This window comes from Heteronotia binoei, chromosome 4, assembly GCF_032191835.1.
Source record: "Heteronotia binoei isolate CCM8104 ecotype False Entrance Well chromosome 4, APGP_CSIRO_Hbin_v1, whole genome shotgun sequence".
Taxonomy (NCBI): domain Eukaryota; kingdom Metazoa; phylum Chordata; class Lepidosauria; order Squamata; family Gekkonidae; genus Heteronotia; species Heteronotia binoei.
The window spans coordinates 49,543,700-49,565,367 of NC_083226.1; the positions used below are offsets into that span (position 1 = coordinate 49,543,700).

General features: G+C 41.2%; 1 protein-coding gene across 2 annotated transcripts in view; it reads right to left on the reverse strand.

Annotated features, from left to right (window-relative positions):
• ADAMTSL1 (ADAMTS like 1) overlaps positions 1 to 21,668 on the reverse strand; it is a 703,777-nt gene that overhangs the window by 14,917 nt on the left and 667,192 nt on the right. For both annotated transcript variants that reach the window (XM_060237245.1, XM_060237246.1), the window contains 3 exons: positions 17,347 to 17,526; positions 9,423 to 9,557; positions 872 to 1,072 (listed from right to left, as the gene is read on the reverse strand). In XM_060237245.1, the coding sequence (XP_060093228.1) occupies positions 872 to 1,072; positions 9,423 to 9,557; positions 17,347 to 17,526 (516 nt within the window). The remainder of the gene's footprint in view (positions 1 to 871; positions 1,073 to 9,422; positions 9,558 to 17,346; positions 17,527 to 21,668) is intronic.

A 21,668-nucleotide genomic window follows, 5' to 3' on the forward strand; every position in this document is an offset into this window, starting at 1 on the left:
TTGGCATAGAACCTTTTCTGCCTGAGACCCTGGAGAGTTACTACCAGACCATGCAGTGAATACTGAAGTAGACAGATAAAGATCTGACTCGCTATAAAGCAGTCTCCTATGCATGACTGCTTACTTACCCACTACTTTTCTGCCATTGCTCCTTTACTATGAATGAAAGCCAATGGAAAAATAATCAGAATGTTCCAGCAGAGGTGTCCTGAGATTCTGGGAGACAGTTGGACAAACCCCTGTGCTATTTCTGAGTCACCAAGTAAATGAATTCTTCCTATGGTCCACTCACAGGAGTAATTTGTAACAGTATTCCCTGAGAGTATTCACAACACAGGAAGTAATCTTTAGAGAACATTTTGGGGTGCTATATACCAGGGGTGGCCAACGTTAGCTCTCCAGATGTTTTTTGTCTACAACTCCCATTAGCCCCAGCCATTGGCCATGCTGGCTGGGGCTGAAGGCAAAAACATCTGGAGAGCTACCCTTGGTCACCCCTGCTATATACATAATCTTCAAAATGTATAGCACCTTTGTCAAGACTGTATCTGTAAAGACGGTTAAACATTTGAAAGGTTTTTTTGCAAAGGTATCTTTAATATGAAACATTAATTTAAAAAAAAAAAGCCAGGTTTACAGGCATAAATATACTTTGATGTATCTGGTTTACAAGTGTCAGTTAATTGTGACAAGTTTTTCACTCTTTTTGGAGCCACATGGAAACTTGGTAAAATCCATGTTCCTTTATCTAGAAAATTAGTGAATTCTACCCCACATCTGATTTGGTAGGTCTAAATTTTAAACTTTGTAACCTACAGCACCATGCTATCCTTTGAAATACATTCCAAAAATAAAGAGATATTAAATTTACCTTGAATTACCAAGGAGGTTTTTTGTACGAGCAAGCCTGCCTCATTCTGAGCCATGCAACTGATTTCACCCTGATAATCATTGCTAATGTTCAGTATTTGAAGAATCTGACCAGCAGCAAGCACATGATGGGGCATACTGATGGGTTTACCATCATGTAACCAAGTGATGTTTGGGGTCGGTTGACCATCTACTGGGCAGCCTGAAAAATAAGACAGAGAAATCCGTCAGATCCCAATAAATTGGGGTATCTAGCTATGCTTTCACCTTATGAAAAATAAAGTAGACAAACTAAAGATGATAATTCAATATGATTTTGGGTTGACTTGTCTATCTCCTAGTGAACTTTTTTGGGGAATATGCCATGTCATCGGGCTGATCCAATCTCTTTCATGCCCTGTTTTCTCCATGTACTTGCAGAATCACATCCCAATCTCAATACAGTGCATTTTTAAAAGGATTTCGTTATTTACAATGATGAATTTGAATATACAATGTCCAAATAGTTGCCGTTAACAATCATTTCATATGGCAATGGCCCTGCCTTACTGGAGCTATTACGTGTGCAAGCTTTGAGAACCTCCATTTCACAGCTACCTGAAATTATTAGGAAAGGGATTGGAAGTAAAATGGCTGATAATGCCACTGTACAGATCAACTGTGAGCCTCATTTGGAACACTGTGTACAGTTCTGATCACCATATCACAAGCCACCTCAATGCTGTCAGCAGGGGCTCCAAGAGCAGTGCTTGGGATGAAGATCTTAACTGATGAATTGCACAACAGAGAAGGCATTCCATGTGATGGTCTTCCTAGATACCATTTAAAGCTATAAGGTATGATTTTGTTCATGAGTCATTGAAGATGAATGTAACCACTGCTAATTTCATATGTATGTGGTTTAGCAGTGACTTTGGGCTTATGTGTAACTTTCCTTGTGAACTAAGGGGTTACACATGTAAATGACCATTCAAGGTTCCAAAAATGGGATGCATCTACAGCTTTTCACAATGTGTGTGGGGAGGTATAATGCTCTTGTGAATCTCTGCACTGAAGCCCAAGTACACATGAAAGGTTCTACATGCAGAATGGGATAGTACTTATTCCCCTGGCTTGCCAGATGCATACTTGCACACTGTGGTTGTTATATGAACTGGCCCTATGACGGTTCCCATCATATAGCTTATTTGCATCACAGATGGAAACGGAATGTATACAGAGCATTCACTACAGCTGCAGATATATGCTAAAACATCTGTGCAGATTGTCAAGCCAGAGGGGTCATGGTTATGTTGACATAAAGACACGGAGGTTTATAAAACATGCAATTAGCCCTGTTTCACCATAGCAATCTCCATAGATTAAAAGGAGAGGGGGGGGGGATAAAATAAAGAAAAACAAGCAAAGGCAAAACTATCCAATGTTTGCTAGAGTCTTCAGCCAGATTTTGTTGGTTTCTTTGTATCTCCTGAGAAGCACTGGTTTGCCAAATAAATGCACTCTTGTTCTTCTCTTCACTGCATATTTTATTTGCATCATCTATTATTTCTTATTCCAAAAGCAATTCATAAAATAGTAGCTGATGGGAATACCACATAGCCAATAATGGGGGGGGGGAGAATTAAAAAATAAAACCCAATTCTCACAACATATGCTACCACTGAGTAATCATACAAATTTCCTTTTGTAATGGGAAAAAAAATCTTGCTAGTTCCTATGAAATGATTATGTAATATTTATTTCCCACTTGCAAACATTAAATTAAACATCAATCACTCTTGACAGATGACAGATGTACATATTTCTCTTAGTACATAGATATAATCTCTTATACATATTTAGTGGGAATAAAAATGTCACAAAAACATCCTGAGAACTGGCTTCTTTCATTTAGCTCAAGGGAATAACATTAAAGAAGATTATTGGCAGTAGTATTCATTCTATATTTCCAGATAGTCATGCAATATGATCCTGTTATCAGTATTATTAATGCTCAAGGCATCTCAGAAAATAGTTCAAGGAGATGAAAGAAAAAAGCCCAGACTACTGCCACAATCAAACCAGTGCTGGCTCCTGCATAGTCATTTCAATAGCCCTCCCTTTCAATTAACCAGCTTGGATTTTCAGGCCTGTCACATATAGTGGCTCTTAACTGGAAGAACAAACTTGTGGGGACTGTGGTTCAAGTGTTAGACTAGGATCAGGGAGACCCAGCTTTGTGTCACCACTGCTCTGCCATGGATGCTGGCTGGGTGATCTTGGGCCAGTCACAGCCTAACTCTCTTCCCAGGCTTATTGTTGGTGAGGACCAAAGGGAGGAGGGAGAACAATATTGTAAGTTGCTTTGGTACCCATTGGGGAGAAAAGTGGAATATAAACATCTAAATAACAAATAACTACAATCCAGCTAACTTCAAAGAGGTATAACTTTCATCCACTGGCTGCACTGGTAGACAGAGCCATCACTCTTTCATGCCCTGCTTTCTCCATGTACTTGCAGAATCACATCCCATTTTCTATGACTGGGAATGGTTACTTATTTTAAAAGTCTAAACATTAAAAGAAAGGATTCTTAAAAGAGTGAAAGACTTATAGCTTCTCCCCAAAACGTTCTTTTATCCTGACAACTTAATCAAAGCTATAATAATTTCATTTACATTTTCACAAGAGAAATAATTCCACTTAGATATAGGAAGGCATGGGAAAGTTACAATGTCATATCTAGAAGAATCTATTACAACTTTCAGTGATAATATGAAATCTAAGTACGTACCATTGGCAAGGGATGGGTCAGCATTGCCAGTTCAGGAAGAAAAATGGTCAGGGCCAGAATTATACTTGTGCCTCTCTCCCAATTCATGTATGCTTCCCTTGTGAACATTATATCCCAGTTAGACCACTGGTAGTTCTTGGTATTTGACCAGTGGTCTCATCTGCTCCAACCAGCAATGGGTCTCCAGTGCTTCAGGCTGAGGTCTTTCACATCACCTACTACCTGATCTTTTAACTGGCGATGCCAAAACCTGAACCTGGGGCCTTCTGCACGCAAACCAGATACTCTGACACTGAACCACAGTCCCTGTATCTTCTGCCATGAGGATATTCCCTTGCTCCATAAGCAGTATGGAATTCCAACACTAATCTGAATAAACAAGCTTCAATGGCTAAAGAGAAACAATTAATGTAAAGCTTGATTACTTCCCCTCAGTTTAGCATGAACACTCAACATTCTGGAGTCCTACAGCAGCAGCAGAAGATGACTGAAGATTTATACCCCGCCCTTGTCTCTGAATCAGAGACTCAGAGCGGCTTACAATCACCTATATCTTCTCCCCTCACGACAGACACCTTGTGAGGTGAGTGGGGCTGAGAGAACTCTCACAGCAGCTGCCCTTTCAAGGACAACCTCTGCCAGAGCTACGACTGACCCAAGGCTATACCAGCAGATGCAAGTGGAGGAGTGGGGAATCAAACCCGGTTCTCCCAGATAAGAGTCCAAATACTTAACCTCTGCACCAAACTGGCTCACCAACTGAAATCAACAGGCTTAGACTGGAGTAACTGTGTAGGACTGCATTATCTGGCAGGTATTCTTTTGTCTACTTCAGCTGAATTGGCCTACATTTACACTGAAGTGACTGTAGGGAGGAGATTGGACTCAGAAGAAGCATTCTCAATGACACGTCATATTTCCTCCCTAACAGTTGATTCTTTTGTGGAAGCAAAGAATGAAAAACAGATTCTTTGGTCCATTCCTCCCCCTCCAATTCCTTGCAAATCCCCCGTCTGCCTGTGTGACTTTCCAAGAAAAAAAGAGTTTCCTAACAATACACGGACATTAGAATCAAAGAATCCAAGGACTTGAATAATGGCAAGCCATACTCTAACGGTTCTGTCTCCTGAATCAACAGAGAAAGTGGCCCCTGTAGTCTCACTTCACAGCTATTGGGGATACAGTATGAAAACAGAAAGATGCATGATCTTCAAACCATGCTTGCAAGCGCTGGAAGTTAGGAAAACCTTGTGCTGAGTTGTAGACTGAGCAAATCAGATATGGAAGTCACCAGGGGAGAAGACAATAAATATGGAACAGCAGGATTTCCTTTTTACAGTGGACTGTACTTCTCTGGTCATAAAAACATATTTTACTGGCTAACTCTACTGTTATTGTTTCATATCTCCTATGAATAGAAGCTTTATTAGTTTTTAAAACAATTCATAGTGAAAGTCTGGGTCATAGTCTGGACATGAGTCAAGTGGTAAAGGTACGTTTTCACTCTTCTGTAAGGAGGATATGGACCACAAGGTTGTATCCTGCACAACCCAAAACTGTTGTTAAGGCATCTTACATATCTGCCAACAGGATGCAGAGCACATATGTTTCGGTCCCGTAATGGACAGAGCTAATGATTTATCTTTTGTGCCCATTTATTCTTTGGCATAGGGTTTGACCTGTTTGCCCATGCAGAGAACTGAAGGACATTGTTGGAATAAAATTGGCATCTGGGTTTACTGCAAGTTCTAGTACCAGTGCCCATGTTCAAATTAGATGTTGTATTATTGTGGATGAAGAGTTGTTGAGAATGTTATGCTTCTACCCCATAGGTGGTTTTTTCTATCACACATCACTACCTCAGAAACCAAACCTTTAATCAATTCATTACAATAGTGTATTTATTAAAGCAGAATTATTTTGCTATGATTAATACCTCATACTAGAGTTTCTGAGTTACTCTAACTTTTTTTGGTTTATTGCTTTGATATAATTGACCACAGTATACTTCTAGACAACTTGCCAGGATTATGTGTGGGGAAACAGGCAGTAGTTCCATGCACTTAAAAATGAAGCTGCCATAAGTTTAAATAAAGAATGAGGGAGCTGGATTCCTCTAACTGTAACAGCAAAAGGATAGCAGGAGCAAGGACATACTTCTCCACAGCTTCTTTCCTTCAGTATTTCTTCCTGAGTGAAGCTCTGAATTAGTGTGATATATCAGTTATGATATTAGGAATACGGAGGCTAAAGTTTGAATCCTGAAGGTTACTGGGAACCTTAGGCCAGTTACTCTCTCACTCAGCATAACTACCTCACAGAGAGAAGCATGTACACTGCCCTGAGCTCTCTGGAGGAAGTATGGGATAAGAAATGAGTAATGTTGGAAGTGGCATTGGAAGGGTGAAAAACACCTGAGGCTGGAAAAATGTCACAGTCAGAAAAATTAATTCTCTGTAAGAACATGAGAGTAGCCATGCTGGATCAGGCCAGAGGTTTATCCAGTCTGTTTCCAAAAGTGGTCAGTCACAGGGCCCACAAGAGGATCCAGCAGACAAAACCCCTCATCTGTCTACTGCTCCCAGCAGCATTTGGCAAAAATATTCTGCTTCTAAAGCTGGAGGTCTAATTCTGCTACTATGGCTAATAGTCAATGAGCAACTTATCCTCCATGAATCTTCCAACCATCTTTTAAATCCATCCAAGTGAATAATTATTACTATATCTTGTGGCAGTGAATTCCACAAGCCAACTACTTTTTTGTGTGAAGGAATCCTTCCTTCAATTATTCTTAAATCTACTGCCAACCAGTTTCATCCACTACAGCCCCAGGATCATCTTCTTGTCAGTGCCAGCTAAGATTTCATCAATGTATGAGTAAAATTAAGATTTGCCTTGACATGCATCATTTGCCCATTCACCCAGTGCTCTTTGAACTATTAATCCCCTTGTGTTTTCACCATCCTGAACAATTTGGTGGCATCTGCAAACTTCACTACCTCACTGTTCACTCCCATTTATGAATAAATTAAATAGCACTGGTCCCAACACAGATCCCATGGGGGACCTTGTTGTCTCACCTCCATTGCGAAAACTTTTTTCTGGTTTTTAAATCAGTTACCAGCCCATGAAAGGGCATGCCCTCATATCATGAGTGTTAAGTCTACTCAGAAGCATTTGGCAAGGCTCTATGACAAATACTCTGCTGCACCATGGCCCCCAAATGAATCAGGGTCCCAACAGATGTTATGTAGCAATAAACAAAATGTGCTGAAGATCCGTGAACAGATCTAGCATTTCAGCTGGCCTGACCCAAAGTCAGATGAAAATGGATGATCTTCACAATCATATAAGGAAACTACTTACAGATGTCTGGTAACATATTAGAAAATGCATAGTTCTTTAGCAGGGACTCATTCCTTTATACTTTTGTTTTAAAAATGCTTAAATCCTTCTAGCAGTCCTAAGTAATAGCTACCATGGATTGATTCACTGACTTTGATTAGATTCCCAATGATTTTAAGTGTTACCTATACTCTGGTTTCTCTTAAAATTCAAGAACTTAAGGTTCATTCCAAACACTGTGGCATCTGTTCCTTTAACTGCATAATAAATGCTGTCCAGGATATTTATATACTCTCACTTACACACACACACACTTGCATACAGAGAGTGAAAAGAAAAATAAATGAAAAATGCAAAAGGGCTTCTTTACATTTTAGTATATATATTCTTGGATATATACTTTTTTTTGCGGAAAGTCACTACAGATCATCAATTTCTACTAATTGGGAGAAATTAATGGGATGTATGAAGAAGGAAACATTTTTATTTTCCTGTGCAGCAAAAGAGGTGAGTCTTGAACAAAATTACTATATCAAGGAACAGAGATCAAATTAATATAATGGTGAAAAGGAGAGAAACTGCACCTATCAACACTCTCCTGTTCTTTGTGTCCTTTTAATTTAGGTAATTAAATGACAACTGGCATTGACAATAGTCCTTCAGAAGAATACCACCTATATAACAAGATGCCAATGAATTCCTAGACACAATCACACATCATTTCTGTACACTGATGGGCATATAGAACCTGGGTGTTTGCTGCTGCTGAAGAGCTAACAAGCAAGAATCTGTAACTAAAACATGATGAAGCATGGATTTGCATGGGTGTTTCTCCCCAACTTCTCATAAATCTAAAATAAAACTCCACATAAAGCATGGACTGGTGCACACGAAGGGCCAATTGACAGGATTCTTTTCAACGACAACAAAAAAGTGTGTGTTTGGGGGGGAGGAGATTGCACAAATCAGGTTTATATGCTTATGGTTGTCCTCACAAAAATCCATTTTATGTATTACCTCAGATGTACAATGTGTACAGTAGATTATTTTGCATAATTTATTCTGCTTTTTGCTTATTAGAGGGAGTAGAAGTTTGCAGGTACTGAATCGTAATCCCCCCTCCAGAAGAAATTTTGCCTTCCCTGATTTTGCTTGGCATTCCTTGCATACTTTCAAGATGATAAAGAATGGGAGAGGAGATGGTGGCTCAGTGGTAGAGCATCTACTTGGCATGCAGAAGGTCTTTGGTTCAATCCCCAGCATGTCCAGTTTAAAGGATCAGTTTGTAGGTTATGGGAAAGGCCTCCACTAAAGACCTTGGACAGCTGCTGCCAGTCTGAGTAGACAATAGTGACTTTGATGGATCAATGTTCTGATTCAGGTATAAGTCAACTTCATGAGTCCATGTGTTCTCAGCATAAAAGCCTGGAAACTTTTTTTTTGAAGTTGAGATTCTCAGGATTCTGACTTCTCTGTCAAAAGCAGCCACAGAATACATACAACCCCCCCCACAATATCCCATGCTGACTCTATGCACCCATTCTTACATGAGAACCATGTATATAAAATGAGTCTGCTGGGTGCAATTAATCAATGGCACATTGATGCTGGAGTATGCCGGGACAAAGTTTTCATGGGCAGAAAGAGTCACTTGTGCTGATGTTTCACTCATTTACTGAAAATGATCATGTGGCAATTTAGATGTCACTTCACTGAAGAGCTTTGGTTACCTAAAGTTAAGTCTTGGAATTTGAACTTGAGAAGAATTTTAGAAATCTGCTTAATAGAGAAACTGGACATCATGACTGGGTCAGGGCCATACCTTATTAAAATCAAGGATGGAATGATGTGGTCTCTTGATCAGGATCCCTGAACAAATAGTTGGAAATCAAAATTTAATATAGGAAGTCAAAAAGCGTGGCTTGGTTGATCAGACTCTGTTGACTACTGTTTAGATTATTGAGACATCATGACAAAACTCATATCCCTAAAATCTTGTGTCTCACTAAGGTGGACTGGAATCTAACAAAACTCAACTTGGTCTATTAGAAAGCAGTTTGCTGGCCGGAAAGGATTTCTTTGCTGCCATCCCTGTGCTATCTACAGAGTCACAAGCAGTGGTGCAGCTCCACAAACTTATGTTTCATAAATTGTATACCATAATTAACACAAACTGTAGTTAAAAAAACAACTACAAACCCTTATTCCAGTCTGAGGTTTGGTCAAACTACATTTTCCCACAATGCCTGAATACAATTCAGGTCCGGCCAGTCTTGGGACTTTGTAGTCGCCTGCCAGTCAGAAAAAGCATTTTTTGCATCTCTCCTGCACACAGGCAATCCAAGTTGCCTTATTCAAGCCAGAAGGTTCAAGCTCTGGATCTCCCAAACAATGAACATGTAGAAACCATTCCAATTTAGAAGCACAAACATACCTATGAGAACAGAACTCCCAGGACTGAGCACTTTTCTGGTTCCTGAAGGTGATGTCATCACAGAAGGAATGCCAGGCCCTGCGAGGGACAATGTGCCTGCCATGTCTTCTAATCGATGAGGCAGTTGTGGTGGGTCTGGGGACACATCAAAAAGGCTAAGATACAATAAGAAAGTCTCTCAACTGACATGGTTAAATTCTGATGTTATTTAATGCCATTAATTGTTATTTGCGGGGCTTTTTTGTAGCAGGAACTCCTTTGCATATTAGGCCAAACAGCCCTGATGTAGCCAGTCCTCCAGAAGTTTATAGGGCTCTTCGAGGATTGGCTACATCAGGAGTGTGTAGCCTAATATGCAAAGGAGTTCCTGCTGCAAAAAAAGCCCTGCTTGTCACCCTGGAACAAAAGCTTCTCAAACAGAGTAACATAGCCTGTTTTAGCTGGCCATTAGAGAGAGAAGAGAAATGGTAGAAAAACCCACAAAAAGTTATCTCTATGTCTAAGCTACCTGCTCTATGTCTAAACTACATGCCAGAGGCATGATCCCCTCAGTTCTCAGCCATAGGTGAACTATAGATGTGAGCTGGCTGCACAGTAGATCTAGGACCAGCCCACAAGTTTGGGTTGTACATTTTGTTTTCTCTTAATTTGTTTCCATCATATTTTGAAGGGAGGGCTGTAAGCCACTTTGGAACCTCAGTGGGAAGAAAAGTGGCATATACATGGCCAAATGATGGATCTAATAGTCAAACTGTGGCCTGATGTTGGGTCTGAGTCATAAACTCATATGTTCTCTCTTGCTCCTTCTCCTTCACACACTCAGATTTCCAACCTGACTCTTGGGGTTGAGGAAAAAACATTCTCCTGAATTGACCAACTATATACCTTCCCTCTAAACCAGGTACTGGAAACTATGGTGTACCAATATGTATGTAAATGATAGCTTGGCTGAACCAGGGCATCAAGGGAATAATCAGAATGCATGAGGATGGGAAGAGGGACCATGCAAGTCTGTGGCACGTTGCTGATTCACCAAGCCATGGTTTGGAGGACTAAAGGATTTGAACTGAACCAGTGCTGTGCCTCAATATGGAAAAAAATTAGACCTGCCATATACTGGTTAGCCTATGGCACTTGATTAACCTATGAAAATCAGAAACACATGGCACGTTCATGGTCACAAAGCTTCTTTTAAAAGGCTGAATCAAATACATGGAAAGATTAGTAGGCACTAATCAGAGCCACAGTTGTCATGTCTAGTGACAGTATATCTCTGACTACTAGATGCTGGGAAACAAAGGATGGATATCACCATTATATTCAGGCATGTGAATCCCCTTTTCAATAGGGAGAGCCAGTTTGGTGTAGTGTTTAAGAGTGGCAGACTATAATCTGAAGAACCAGGTTTGATTCCCCACTCCTCCACATGCAGCCAGCTGGGTGCTGGGCCAATTGTGGTTCTCTCAGAGCTGTTCACTCAAGAGCAGTTCTCAGAGAGCTCTCTCAAACCCATCTACTTCATAAGGTATCTGTTGTGGGGAAGGAGATTGTAAACCACTCTGAGACTCTGAGTGAAGGGCAGGATATAAATCCAATCTCTTCTTCTAGGCAGCATGCTTATTTTTATTCACTTATTAAAACATTTATATCCTGACTTTCCTCTTGGTTCAAGGTGGTAAGATTAGTCTCTCCAGTGTGATAATTACTAAGACATGGGGAATTCTCCAGTTGACCGCAGAGGTTGCTGGAGATGCAACCAATTAAAAAATGTGTGAACTCTGAAACAGAGGTACACCATTCTAAATCTGTGGATATCAATGGGTTTAGGACAGTGAAGCTGTTCATGACTGTGCTGATATCAAATCAGATGAAGAGTTTGTCCACAGGTTAGTCCATCAGTCAACAATGCCCAGATGAAATGATATGCAAGCGTGAATGGACTACCATAGATAAACTATGACAGAAATGCCATTCTGCCTAACATCAATCGCAACATGATGTTTTTCAACTGAGTCAGTGTACACAATCACCCCCTCTGGTCACTCAGTGTACAGTGATCACAAATGTTTGAGACAAGTGTTTACTTGTAAAGGCATAGTCCTACACAGAGGGAGACTGAAGGGGGGAATTCCTGAGGGAGGCTGACCTGCTTGGGGAAATGCAGTCGTGAGGTCCTGGAGGAAAAATTTAGGCTGCTAGGCGGGAGACTTAAGGCCAGGACCTCCAAGGTAGCCTTCTCGGAAGTGCTACCTGTTCCACGTGCAGGGCAGGAGAGACAGGCACAAATTAGAAGTCTCAATGTGTGGATGAGACGATGGTGTAAGGAGGAAGGGTTTAAGTTTGTTAGGCACTGGGATGCTTTCTGGAACAAGCCGGAACTGTACAAAAGAGACGGTCTCCACTTGTCTCCGGATGGAACCAGGCTGCTGGCGCTTAAAATCAAAAAGGTGGCAGAGCAGTTTTTAAACTAAATCTTGGGGGAAAGCCGACAGGAGATGAAATGTCTCTGGTTCGGGAGGACTCGTCTCAAAGAGATGAAGGGTTAGCTGCTATTTTTCTACCGGGTAACGGACCAGAGTTGTCCACTGTGAAGGTGACAAACAATATGGACTGTCTGCCAGAGTCTCGAGGCAGCAGGAGGAAGGTGGCGGGCCTAGCTCGCCTGGGAAATTATAGATGTTTGTATGCAAATGCTAGAAGTGTTCAAAGTAAAATTGGTGAATTGGAATGTTTAGTGTTGGGAGAAAACATAGACATTGTGGGAATTTCAGAAACTTGGTGGAATGAGGAGAATCAGTGGGACACGGTGATTCCTGGATATAAGCTATATCGGAAGGATAGGGAGGGAAGGGTTGGAGGTGGGGTGGCTCTGTATGTCAGAGAGGATATACGGTCCAGTAAGGCTGAGATCAGAGAATTAGATTCACTTTTAGAAATGCTTTGGGTTGAAATAGAGGGCCCAAAAGGAAATTTAACTATGGGAGTTTGTTATCGCCCACCAAATCAAAAGAGAGAGGACGATTATAATATGATGGAAGGCTTAAAGATAGCGGCTAAACGTAAAAACTGTGTTGTAATAGGTGATTTTAACTACCCGCAGATTGATTGGGTCAATATGTGTTCTGGTCGAGAGAAAGAGATTGAGTTTCTTGATGCTCTCAATGACTGTGCTATGGAGCAGATGGTCTCAGAACCTACCAGGGGTGGGGCGATCCTGGATTTGGTCCTAAGTAATGCCCAAGACTTGGTGAGAGATGTAAAAGTGATTGCGCCGCTTGGGAGCAGTGACCATAATGTTATTGATTTCACCGTTTGTATAAATAGGGAGTTGTCCAAAAAGACCACCACAACCACGTTTAACTTTAAAAGGGGTAAATACACTGAGATGAGGAGGCATGTGAGGAAGAAACTGAAAGGAAAGGTACATACGGTCAAAACCCTTGAGAAAGCTTGGACGCTATTTAAAACTATAATCCTAGAAGCTCAGATAAAATACATACCACAAGTTAGGAAAGGCACAAACAGGCATAAGAAAAGGCCTGCGTGGTTAACAAATAAAGTAATGGAAGCTGTAAAAGGTAAGAAGGACTCCTTTAAGCGGTGGAAAACCAGTCCAAGTGAGATTAGTAAAAGGGAACACAGGCTGTGGCAAATCAAATGCAAGACTGTGATCAGGCAGGCAAAAAGGGACTATGAGGAGCATATTGCAAAAAACATAAAGACCAACAATAAAACTTTCTTCAAATATATTAGAAGTAGGAAACCAGCCAGGGAGGCAGTGGGGCCCTTGGATGACCATGGGGTAAAAGGATTACTGAAGGAGGATAGGGAAATGGCTGAAAAGCTAAATGAATTTTTTGCCTCCGTCTTCACTGTAGAAGACGAGAACTTTTTGCCCGCCCCAGAACCACTAATTTTGGAAGGGGTGTTGAAAGACCTGAGTCAGATTGAGGTGACAAATGAGGAGGTCCTACAACTGATAGACAAATTAAAAACTAATAAGTCACCGGGTCCGGATGGCATACATCCGAGAGTTCTGAAGGAACTCAAAGTTGAACTTGTGGATCTTCTAACAAAAATCTGTAATCTTTCATTGAAATCTGCCTCCATTCCTGAGGACTGGAAGGTAGCAAATGTCACCCCCATCTTTAAAAAAGGTTCCAGAGGAGATCCGGGAAACTACAGGCCAGTCAGTCTGACTTCAATACCGGGAAAGTTGGTAGAAACCATTATCAAGGACAGAATGAGTAGGCACATTGATGAACACGGGTTATTGAGGAAGACTCAGCATGGGTTCTGCAAGGGAAGATCTTGCCTCACTAACCTGTTGCATTTCTTTGAGGGGGTGAACAAACATGTGGACAAAGGAGACCCGATAGATGTTGTTTACCTTGACTTCCAGAAAGCTTTTGATAAAGTTCCTCATCAAAGGCTCCTTAGAAAGCTTGAGAATCATGGAGTAAAAGGACAGGTCCTCTTGTGGATCAAAAACTGGCTGAGTAATAGGAAGCAGAGAGTGAGTATAAATGGGCAGTCTTCGCAGTGGAGGACGGTAAGCAGTGGGGTGCCGCAGGGCTCGGTACTGGGTCCCATGCTTTTTAACTTGTTCATAAATGATTTAGAGTTCGGAGTGAGCAGTGAAGTGGCCAAGTTTGCGGATGACACTAAATTGTTCAGGGTGGTGAGAACCAGAGAGGATTGTGAGGAACTCCAAAGGGATCTGTTGAGGCTGGGTGAGTGGGCGTCAACGTGGCAGATGCGGTTCAATGTGGCCAAGTGCAAAGTAATGCACATTGGGGCTAAGAATCCCAGCTACAAATACAAGTTAATGGGGTGTGAACTGGCAGAGACTGATCAAGAGAGAGATCTTGGGGTCATGATAGATAACTCACTGAAAGTGTCAAGACAGTGTGCGTTTGCAATAAAAAAGGCCAATGCCATGCTGGGAATTATTAGGAAGGGAATTGAAAACAAATCAGCCAGTATCATAATGCCCCTGTATAAATCGATGGTGCGGTCTCATTTGGAGTACTGTGTGCAGTTCTGGTCGCCGCACCTCAAAAAGGATATTATAGCTTTAGAGAAGGTGCAGAGAAGGGCAACTAGAATGATTAAAGGGCTGGAGCACTTTCCCTATGAAGAAAGGTTGAAACACTTGGGACTCTTTAGCTTGGAGAAACGTCGACTGCGGGGTGACATGATAGAGGTTTACAAGATAATGCATGGAATGGAGAAAGTAGAGAAAGAAGTACTTTTCTCCCTTTCTCACAATACAAGAACTCGTGGGCATTCGATGAAATTGCTGAGCAGACAGGTTAAGACGGATAAAAGGAAGTACTTCTTCACCCAAAGGGTGATTAACATGTGGAATTCACTGCCACAGGAGGTGGTGGCGGCCACAAGTATAGCCACCTTCAAGAGGGGTTTAGATAAAAATATGGAGCACAGGTCCATCAGTGGCTATTAGCCACAGTGTATGGAGCACAGGTCCATCAGTGGCTATTAGCCACAGTGTATGGAGCACAGGTCCATCAGTGGCTATTAGCCACAGTGTATGTGTGTATATAACATTTTTTGCCACTGTGTGACACAGAGTGTTGGACTTGATGGGCCGTTGGCCTGATCCAACATGGCTTCTCTTATGTTCTTATGTTCTTATGCTTTGCCCTGGAAGCTTGAGTCAGCAGAGATTAAGAATCAGCAAGGTATCAAGCCTTGAAAAATGAGCTCTGCCATGGGTACTTAACATATGATTTGGGAGGTAAAGTAATATACACAGACTTCCAGAACGTGCACACTTCATTAGCAAATCTACAGTAGCATTTGCTCAACCCAGCCCGTCTTTCATCTCTCAGGCAGCAGGGAGTGAAATGGCACAAATGTGTTATTAGGAAGGAAAATCCATCAGCAAGCACCATAAATCAGCTCTAGGAACACATTTCTACCCATGCTTTGGCCTAACAATGTCTTTCCAAATCACCCAGCTAGACTCACACTGCCTGCTATCATGAAACCCAAGACAAAGTAAACTTCACCCTTCGATGAACTGAGTTAACTGGGATTTCCACCCCTCCCCTTCAAATAAAGGTGAATAGGCTTATGCATCTGTCAGTGAGGTGTGAAATTGGTCAGTGTCACTTTTGTGATTTACCACAGACCTCACTTCTCTGAGACTGGTGTGTGACAGAGAAAGGAGGAAATTGCCTTCATTTGAGAAAGCTGCTTTGTCTTTATCCAGTATGAAAAACTGGTGTAAAATTCTCAATGCTCTACAGAATCTGCAGTTTGGTTGAGGTTAGTGCAAGGATGCCATTTCAATAAGAGATTTCAGTGAGAGATGGTAGGGATTTTCTGAACAGTTGAAAAGGGCTGCTCTTAGGCATATTCAATATTAAATTATAAAAAGGAATTCCTTGGGGTGACCCTTGAAAATAAAGGCAGTCACATGATAAACCCTTCAAAGTCACCCACTTTTCTTTCTTAAATCAAAGGGATTTGTATATTGGCATCCATTCTGAGAACATAGGCGATCCACATTTTTATTGCCAGAGTCACTCAATATGTACACCAGGTGTATTATCCAAAAAAGAAAAAGCACCTCCAACAAATAACAATATGCAGCAAGGAAGGCAATATGTGGTAAGACAGGAACAATATGCAGTAAGAAAGACAGGAAGGAGAGAAGTCATGAGTTCTGCCTTTCTGCCTTAGCAGCTCTCTCAATTGGTGGCATACAGGGCTTTTTTTGAGCAGAAATGCACAGGAACGCAGTTCTGGTTGGCTTGGTGTCACAGGGTGTGGCCTAATATGCAAATGAGTTCCTGCTGGGCTTTTTCTACAAGAAAAGCCCTGGTGCCATTTAAGCACCCACGCATGGTCCGAGCCTCAAGACTACTAATGCATGGTGTGGCCATGTTCATCAGTTTAAAAATCTGGGGAAAAGTCACTGCAGACCTTAATTACATGGGAAAGCTTCAGCTTCCTTAGAATCTTAAAAGTTATTTTTTTTTAGGTCTAATGTCTGAGTACTGTAAAAAGTAAAATCTGAATATGGCCTTAGGACTCAGTCTGACAGTAAAAATTTTGATTGCAAAAAATTGGAAATGGGGGACCAACCTGAACATGAAAACTTGATTCAATAAAGTCTGGCAGATTGCTTAGTTGTTGCCATTATGTTAAAATGTACATTTGAAAGATAGCAGTCAACAAAAACCTTGTTTTTCAACAATATGACAACTTTTTTTGTTTATTGGTAGCAAAAGTTAACTTTAGATTAAATATATTTACTGTCCTGGTTTGTAATAAGAAAATGTGATATGTGATGCAGCAATATTCCTTTGGTTTTTTAAATGTCATGTTAGATTCCTAAACTTGTTCATGTACATATTTCTAAAAATAAGAAAAAAATTGATGGAAAATATATGTTAAATTCAGAGGCATGGAGTGGCAATAATTGGAGTCGAGTCTTAAGCTTATCAAAAGAAATAAAGTTTACTAGAAAACATCAGGATAGGGTACTTGGGATATAAAAGAAATAGAACTCAACTTACCAGCTAGTCTAACAATGTCTGTCCTCTAGATGGCTACATTATACAACCCCTTTGTCTAACCAGTTCTTCTTCTCAGAAAACACCAACAGGAAAAAGAGCAATTCAGCTTGCATACAAGATCAAAGCATTTCACACCTAATGTCCTTTCTGACCAATGTTAGTTTATATGCTTCCCCGGCAAAGAAGACTTGGCTCACAATTGGGTTTAGGTTACCATACATCACTTCCTCTATCAGGTAAACAAACAGTTAACTATATAATGTCTGAAATGTGCATAGCTTGTATTCCAACAAATTACAACTGAAATATGTCAGAGAAAACAAACAATCAAGATTTACTATCTCTTTAAAGTGCAATGGACATTTTTAGCTTACCCAGGACCTGTAGCTGTGTGTTCTCAGTAATCTCACCCCGGAAGTTGGCTGCCCTGCAAGAGTAGAGCCCTTGATCGGAGAAAGAGATGTTTGCAATCAGCAATGATCCATCATGCAGATGGTGTCCAGGGGAAAGCTTGATCTTATTCTTGAACCAAGTGAGCTCTGCTTCAGGCACACCTGGCAAGGCAATACATGAAAAATAAATCAGAGTAAGCAAGCATTGTGTACTCCCTGCAAGGGCGTTATGAAGGAAAAATGAAGCACCTCATGAACACACATTTTTTGGTTGTTTTGTTTTGCCAAAATCAAGCCAAACTGATTTACAGGCTCAGAAGAGTTATAGTTAACTTGGTTTTCAGCACATTACAAACACTGAATTTTCCAGAGGCATCTGAAATTTAGTAACATTTTTTTACAGCTTATTCTACCCCTAAACTGCAATTCTATGGACTTTTTCCTAGAAGTAAGCCTTACTGAATAACTTGGAACTTACCTCCAAGTAGGTCTGTTTGGAATTGCTCTTTGAATGGCTTACATAAATATTTTTAATTTTACTTTTAAGAATAAAAAGGAAAATGTTCAAGCCCCCCCCCCTGTGTTTAAGGGCCAGCAGCTTCAGGCAAGCAAGGGCCAAGTAACCAACAGCAGAACAGCAAAGTCCTCTCTGAGACAGAGAAGGAGCCACTTTGGAGCAGTTCTAGGTCCTCTGAGGCTAGGCCCTTGTACTGCTTGCTTTAAGAATTGTTGCTGGATAAGTGAGGAAGAGGGAAAGTTTTTCTTCTGTCAAGAAAACATGAAAGCAATCATGTCTGCTTTTGCCACTATATAAATAACATGCAAAACTTTAATAGAAGGACACCATCATGGACATTTACATCTTCTTCTGCAGGCTCAGACAGGGCTCAGGGCATCTCCAGGAATGATTCAGATCAATGCAATCCTGCCCTAGGAACATTCTCTTTGGAAACAGGCACTTCTCAAACCCAACAGCTGTGCAGTTTTCTGATGATTAATACAAATCACACCACCCCATTATGTTCACATTTCTTCACTGCAGCTGGCTACAACCAGCTCATGTGAAATCAAACTCTAAAATCATGATTCTGACCTAAGGTTCCACAAACAACAAAGGCGATTTTGTTTGAGTAAAGTGAAAGACTTCGTGATCTGATCCGAAGGACTGGTGGTACAATCCCCACAGCTGTATTTGATACAGTATATATCCAAAGATTTCAGTACTTTTCTGACTTTGATCACCTGTACAAAACAGTTTTTCTTTCTCTTTTTTTAACTGCAAGGTAAACATTGAAGAATCAAAACCAAATGTTCCACCTGCTTTGAGCAAATTGCAAGGGGAAAGAAGAAGAAAGATGAGGAGGGTACATGGCAGCTAGCAGCCACTAGGCCTTCCTGTATCCTTCTCATGTGAGATTTATTCCAACAAAATGGGTAATGAAACGGAGATCAGAGTGAGTTGGCAAGAACTTCAAACAGCAATTTAACAGGTGCAGATGTGAGAAAAGTAACTGTTCTGTGCCTTCATCAGTAGGGGGAGCAAGAGCATTTCTTCAATCCTAACTATCAAAATTATGAGGGATTTGTCTCATGTAGAAAGGGGGTATAAGATACAAAGGAGTAGGCACTGGAAGAGACACAAAGAACAGAAAGGGAATAGCAGTAAGTTTCATGGAAGGATATCATGCTGGCGTTTCTCTTGCACAACTGAAAGAAAGTGCTGATAAAAAGGAAGTTTGAAGGCCAGATCTCCAGCTGGAACAAGAGCACAGTTCTCCTTGAAGCCTGCTGGCTTCTTCTCTGAGCTTTCATTCAGAAAGTACCTGTAAAAAGTCATTTTCTTCTGTACTTCACAATGATCAGTTGGTGGAAAGTATTATACATCAAGTAGCATGATATTATTTCCCAGCCACTGTTCTATCCCACTTGTATGTCTTCATTCTGTTTCCAGCTTGCTCTTTCTACCAAAGATTTCAGAGTAGTTTTCTTCCTAGGATTGCCAAATCCAAGTTGTGAAATTCCTAGTGACTGGGAAGGTGAAGCCAGTGGAGGGTCTTCATCAGGGTATAATGTCATAAAGCCCATTCTCCAAAGCAGGCATTTTTTCCAGAGGAATTGATATTTGTTGTCTACAGATCAGCTGTCATTCTGGGGGATCTCCAAAACTCCATATGGAGTTTGGCAATCCTACTTTCCCCAGTCTCCCAAGCAAATAGTTACTGGGGTCAGAGTTACTTTTTCAGAAGTAAAGCTGAATTCAGGAAAAGTTGAAGGAAGAGTGACAAACAGGCTCAGCCCAGTGATCTTGCATGTGAGCAGAGAGACAAACAAAACCCCACCTCTCCAGAAGGAACTGAATACAAACTTTGGTGGAGCCTGCTCCTTACTGGTAGGATTGCCAATCCCCAGGTGGGGGCAGGGGATTTCCTGGTTTGGCGGCCCTTCCCCCACTTCAGGGTCATCAGAAAGCGGAAGGGGGGGAGAGAGGGAAACGTCTACTAGGAACTTCATTATTCCTATGGAGATCAATTCCCATAGGGTATAATGGAGAATTGATCAGTGGGTATCTGGGGCTCTGGGGCACCCTGTTTTTTGAGGCAGAGGCACCAGATTTGCTGCATAGTATCTGGTGCCTCTCTTCAAAATACTTTCCAAGTTTCAAAAGGTTTGGACCAGGGAGTCCAATTCTATGAGCCCCAAAAGAAGATCCCCCTATCCTTCATTATTTCCAATGGAGGGAAGACATTTAAAAGGTGTGCGGTCCATTTAAATGTGATGGTACAACTTCCTTTGGAGTTCAGTTATGCTTGTCACAACCTTGCTCCTGGCTCCACCCCCAATGTCATCTGGCTCCATCTCTAAAGTTTCCTGGCTCCACCCCAAAGTCCCCAGATATTTCTTGAATTGGATCTGGCAACCCTACTTACTGGTCACCTCTGTCTCTTTCTGGGTCTGGTCTGCACATGCAGCAGACTTATGTGGCAAAACACTGAGGTAGAAGAATGGACTATACCCTTCCAAACTGTACTGAAATGTAGTTTCTTGTCCAAGTTCCCTCCTCCTTTAATAACTCCGCATTAGCGGAAAACCTTATACAGCATGCAAAGGGCTAGGATAGAATGTTTCTGCCTGAAGCATTAAACATTTATTTGTAAAGAGGTTTTTTGTTTTGTTTTTTAAACATGGAGGAGAATTCACAATGAGACTCTTACCATGTACAATCTGAAGTAGCGCAGTCCTGGGCGTAGCATTGCCCAGCATCGTTTAACAAGTAGGGCCATGGGATTTTTTTAAAGCAGCCCTCAGTCAACACTGTGAATACAGAACATTCTTAAAGCAGCCTTTTGACAACGCTGGGGCTGTTTCACATTTTTTTTTTTTTGCTGTGATATATAGAGTGTCATGAGGAATTTGGTCTTGTGTAAAGGTCAACCATGGATCACTGAATCCCCCTCCCTTATTCTAGATGTGGTCTAGTTGACTCTAGCTGCTGAGCAGGGTGGTGGCTGCTTAAGGGACCACAGGGGATTTCCCCAAAGTTGAAGAGGACAAGACAGCAAGCACAAAGGAATAAAAATAAACCCCCCAACTGTTCTTCTCTGAAAGTAATTACCAGCTAGCATTTCCAATTTGTTTCTCCAGAAAAACCCATATCCACTGGAGAGAAAAATATCAGCTACACACTGAACACATTTAATTTTCTCTTCATATTATAGTGCCACATGGCAGGTGGTCCTGCAGGTGTTTCCAGAATGTCACACAGATTCCCTTTTTCTGGGGAATCAATATGATTGCACAGAAGGCAGGAGGTTTGCATTGTTTAAGCTGTAAGTGCTCTGCTGTTTGTAAGAGCAATAGTGTAATTTTCTTTTGTCAGATCCAGAGGGGATAGTAATTAACCCATCTCACTGTTCTGCTATGTGTGCCAACAGGACCACCCTCATGTCAATAGAACAGTGTCACAGGCACCTGATAACATTTTAAGCCAGAGCAAAGTACTATGTCAATGCCTACATATGGCTCCACCATGTGGCTGGAGAGTGTGATGGAAGATGCAATATAGAGACCAAAAATGGAGAATTCCATAAAAAGCAAAATCAGTGAGGAAAAGCACACTTTTTTTTGTCATAACAGTGGTAAAACTTCCTGCAAAGGAGGGAATAACGTTTTCCTCAGCCTTCCCTTTTGTATTACACTACCTTTACCTGTTGCGTATTTCATGCAGGAGGAAGACAATAGGATTTCTTTTGTCTTTTGCCACTCATGGAAGAGGGGGCTATGAGCTCTCGCTCCTCAACTGTTCC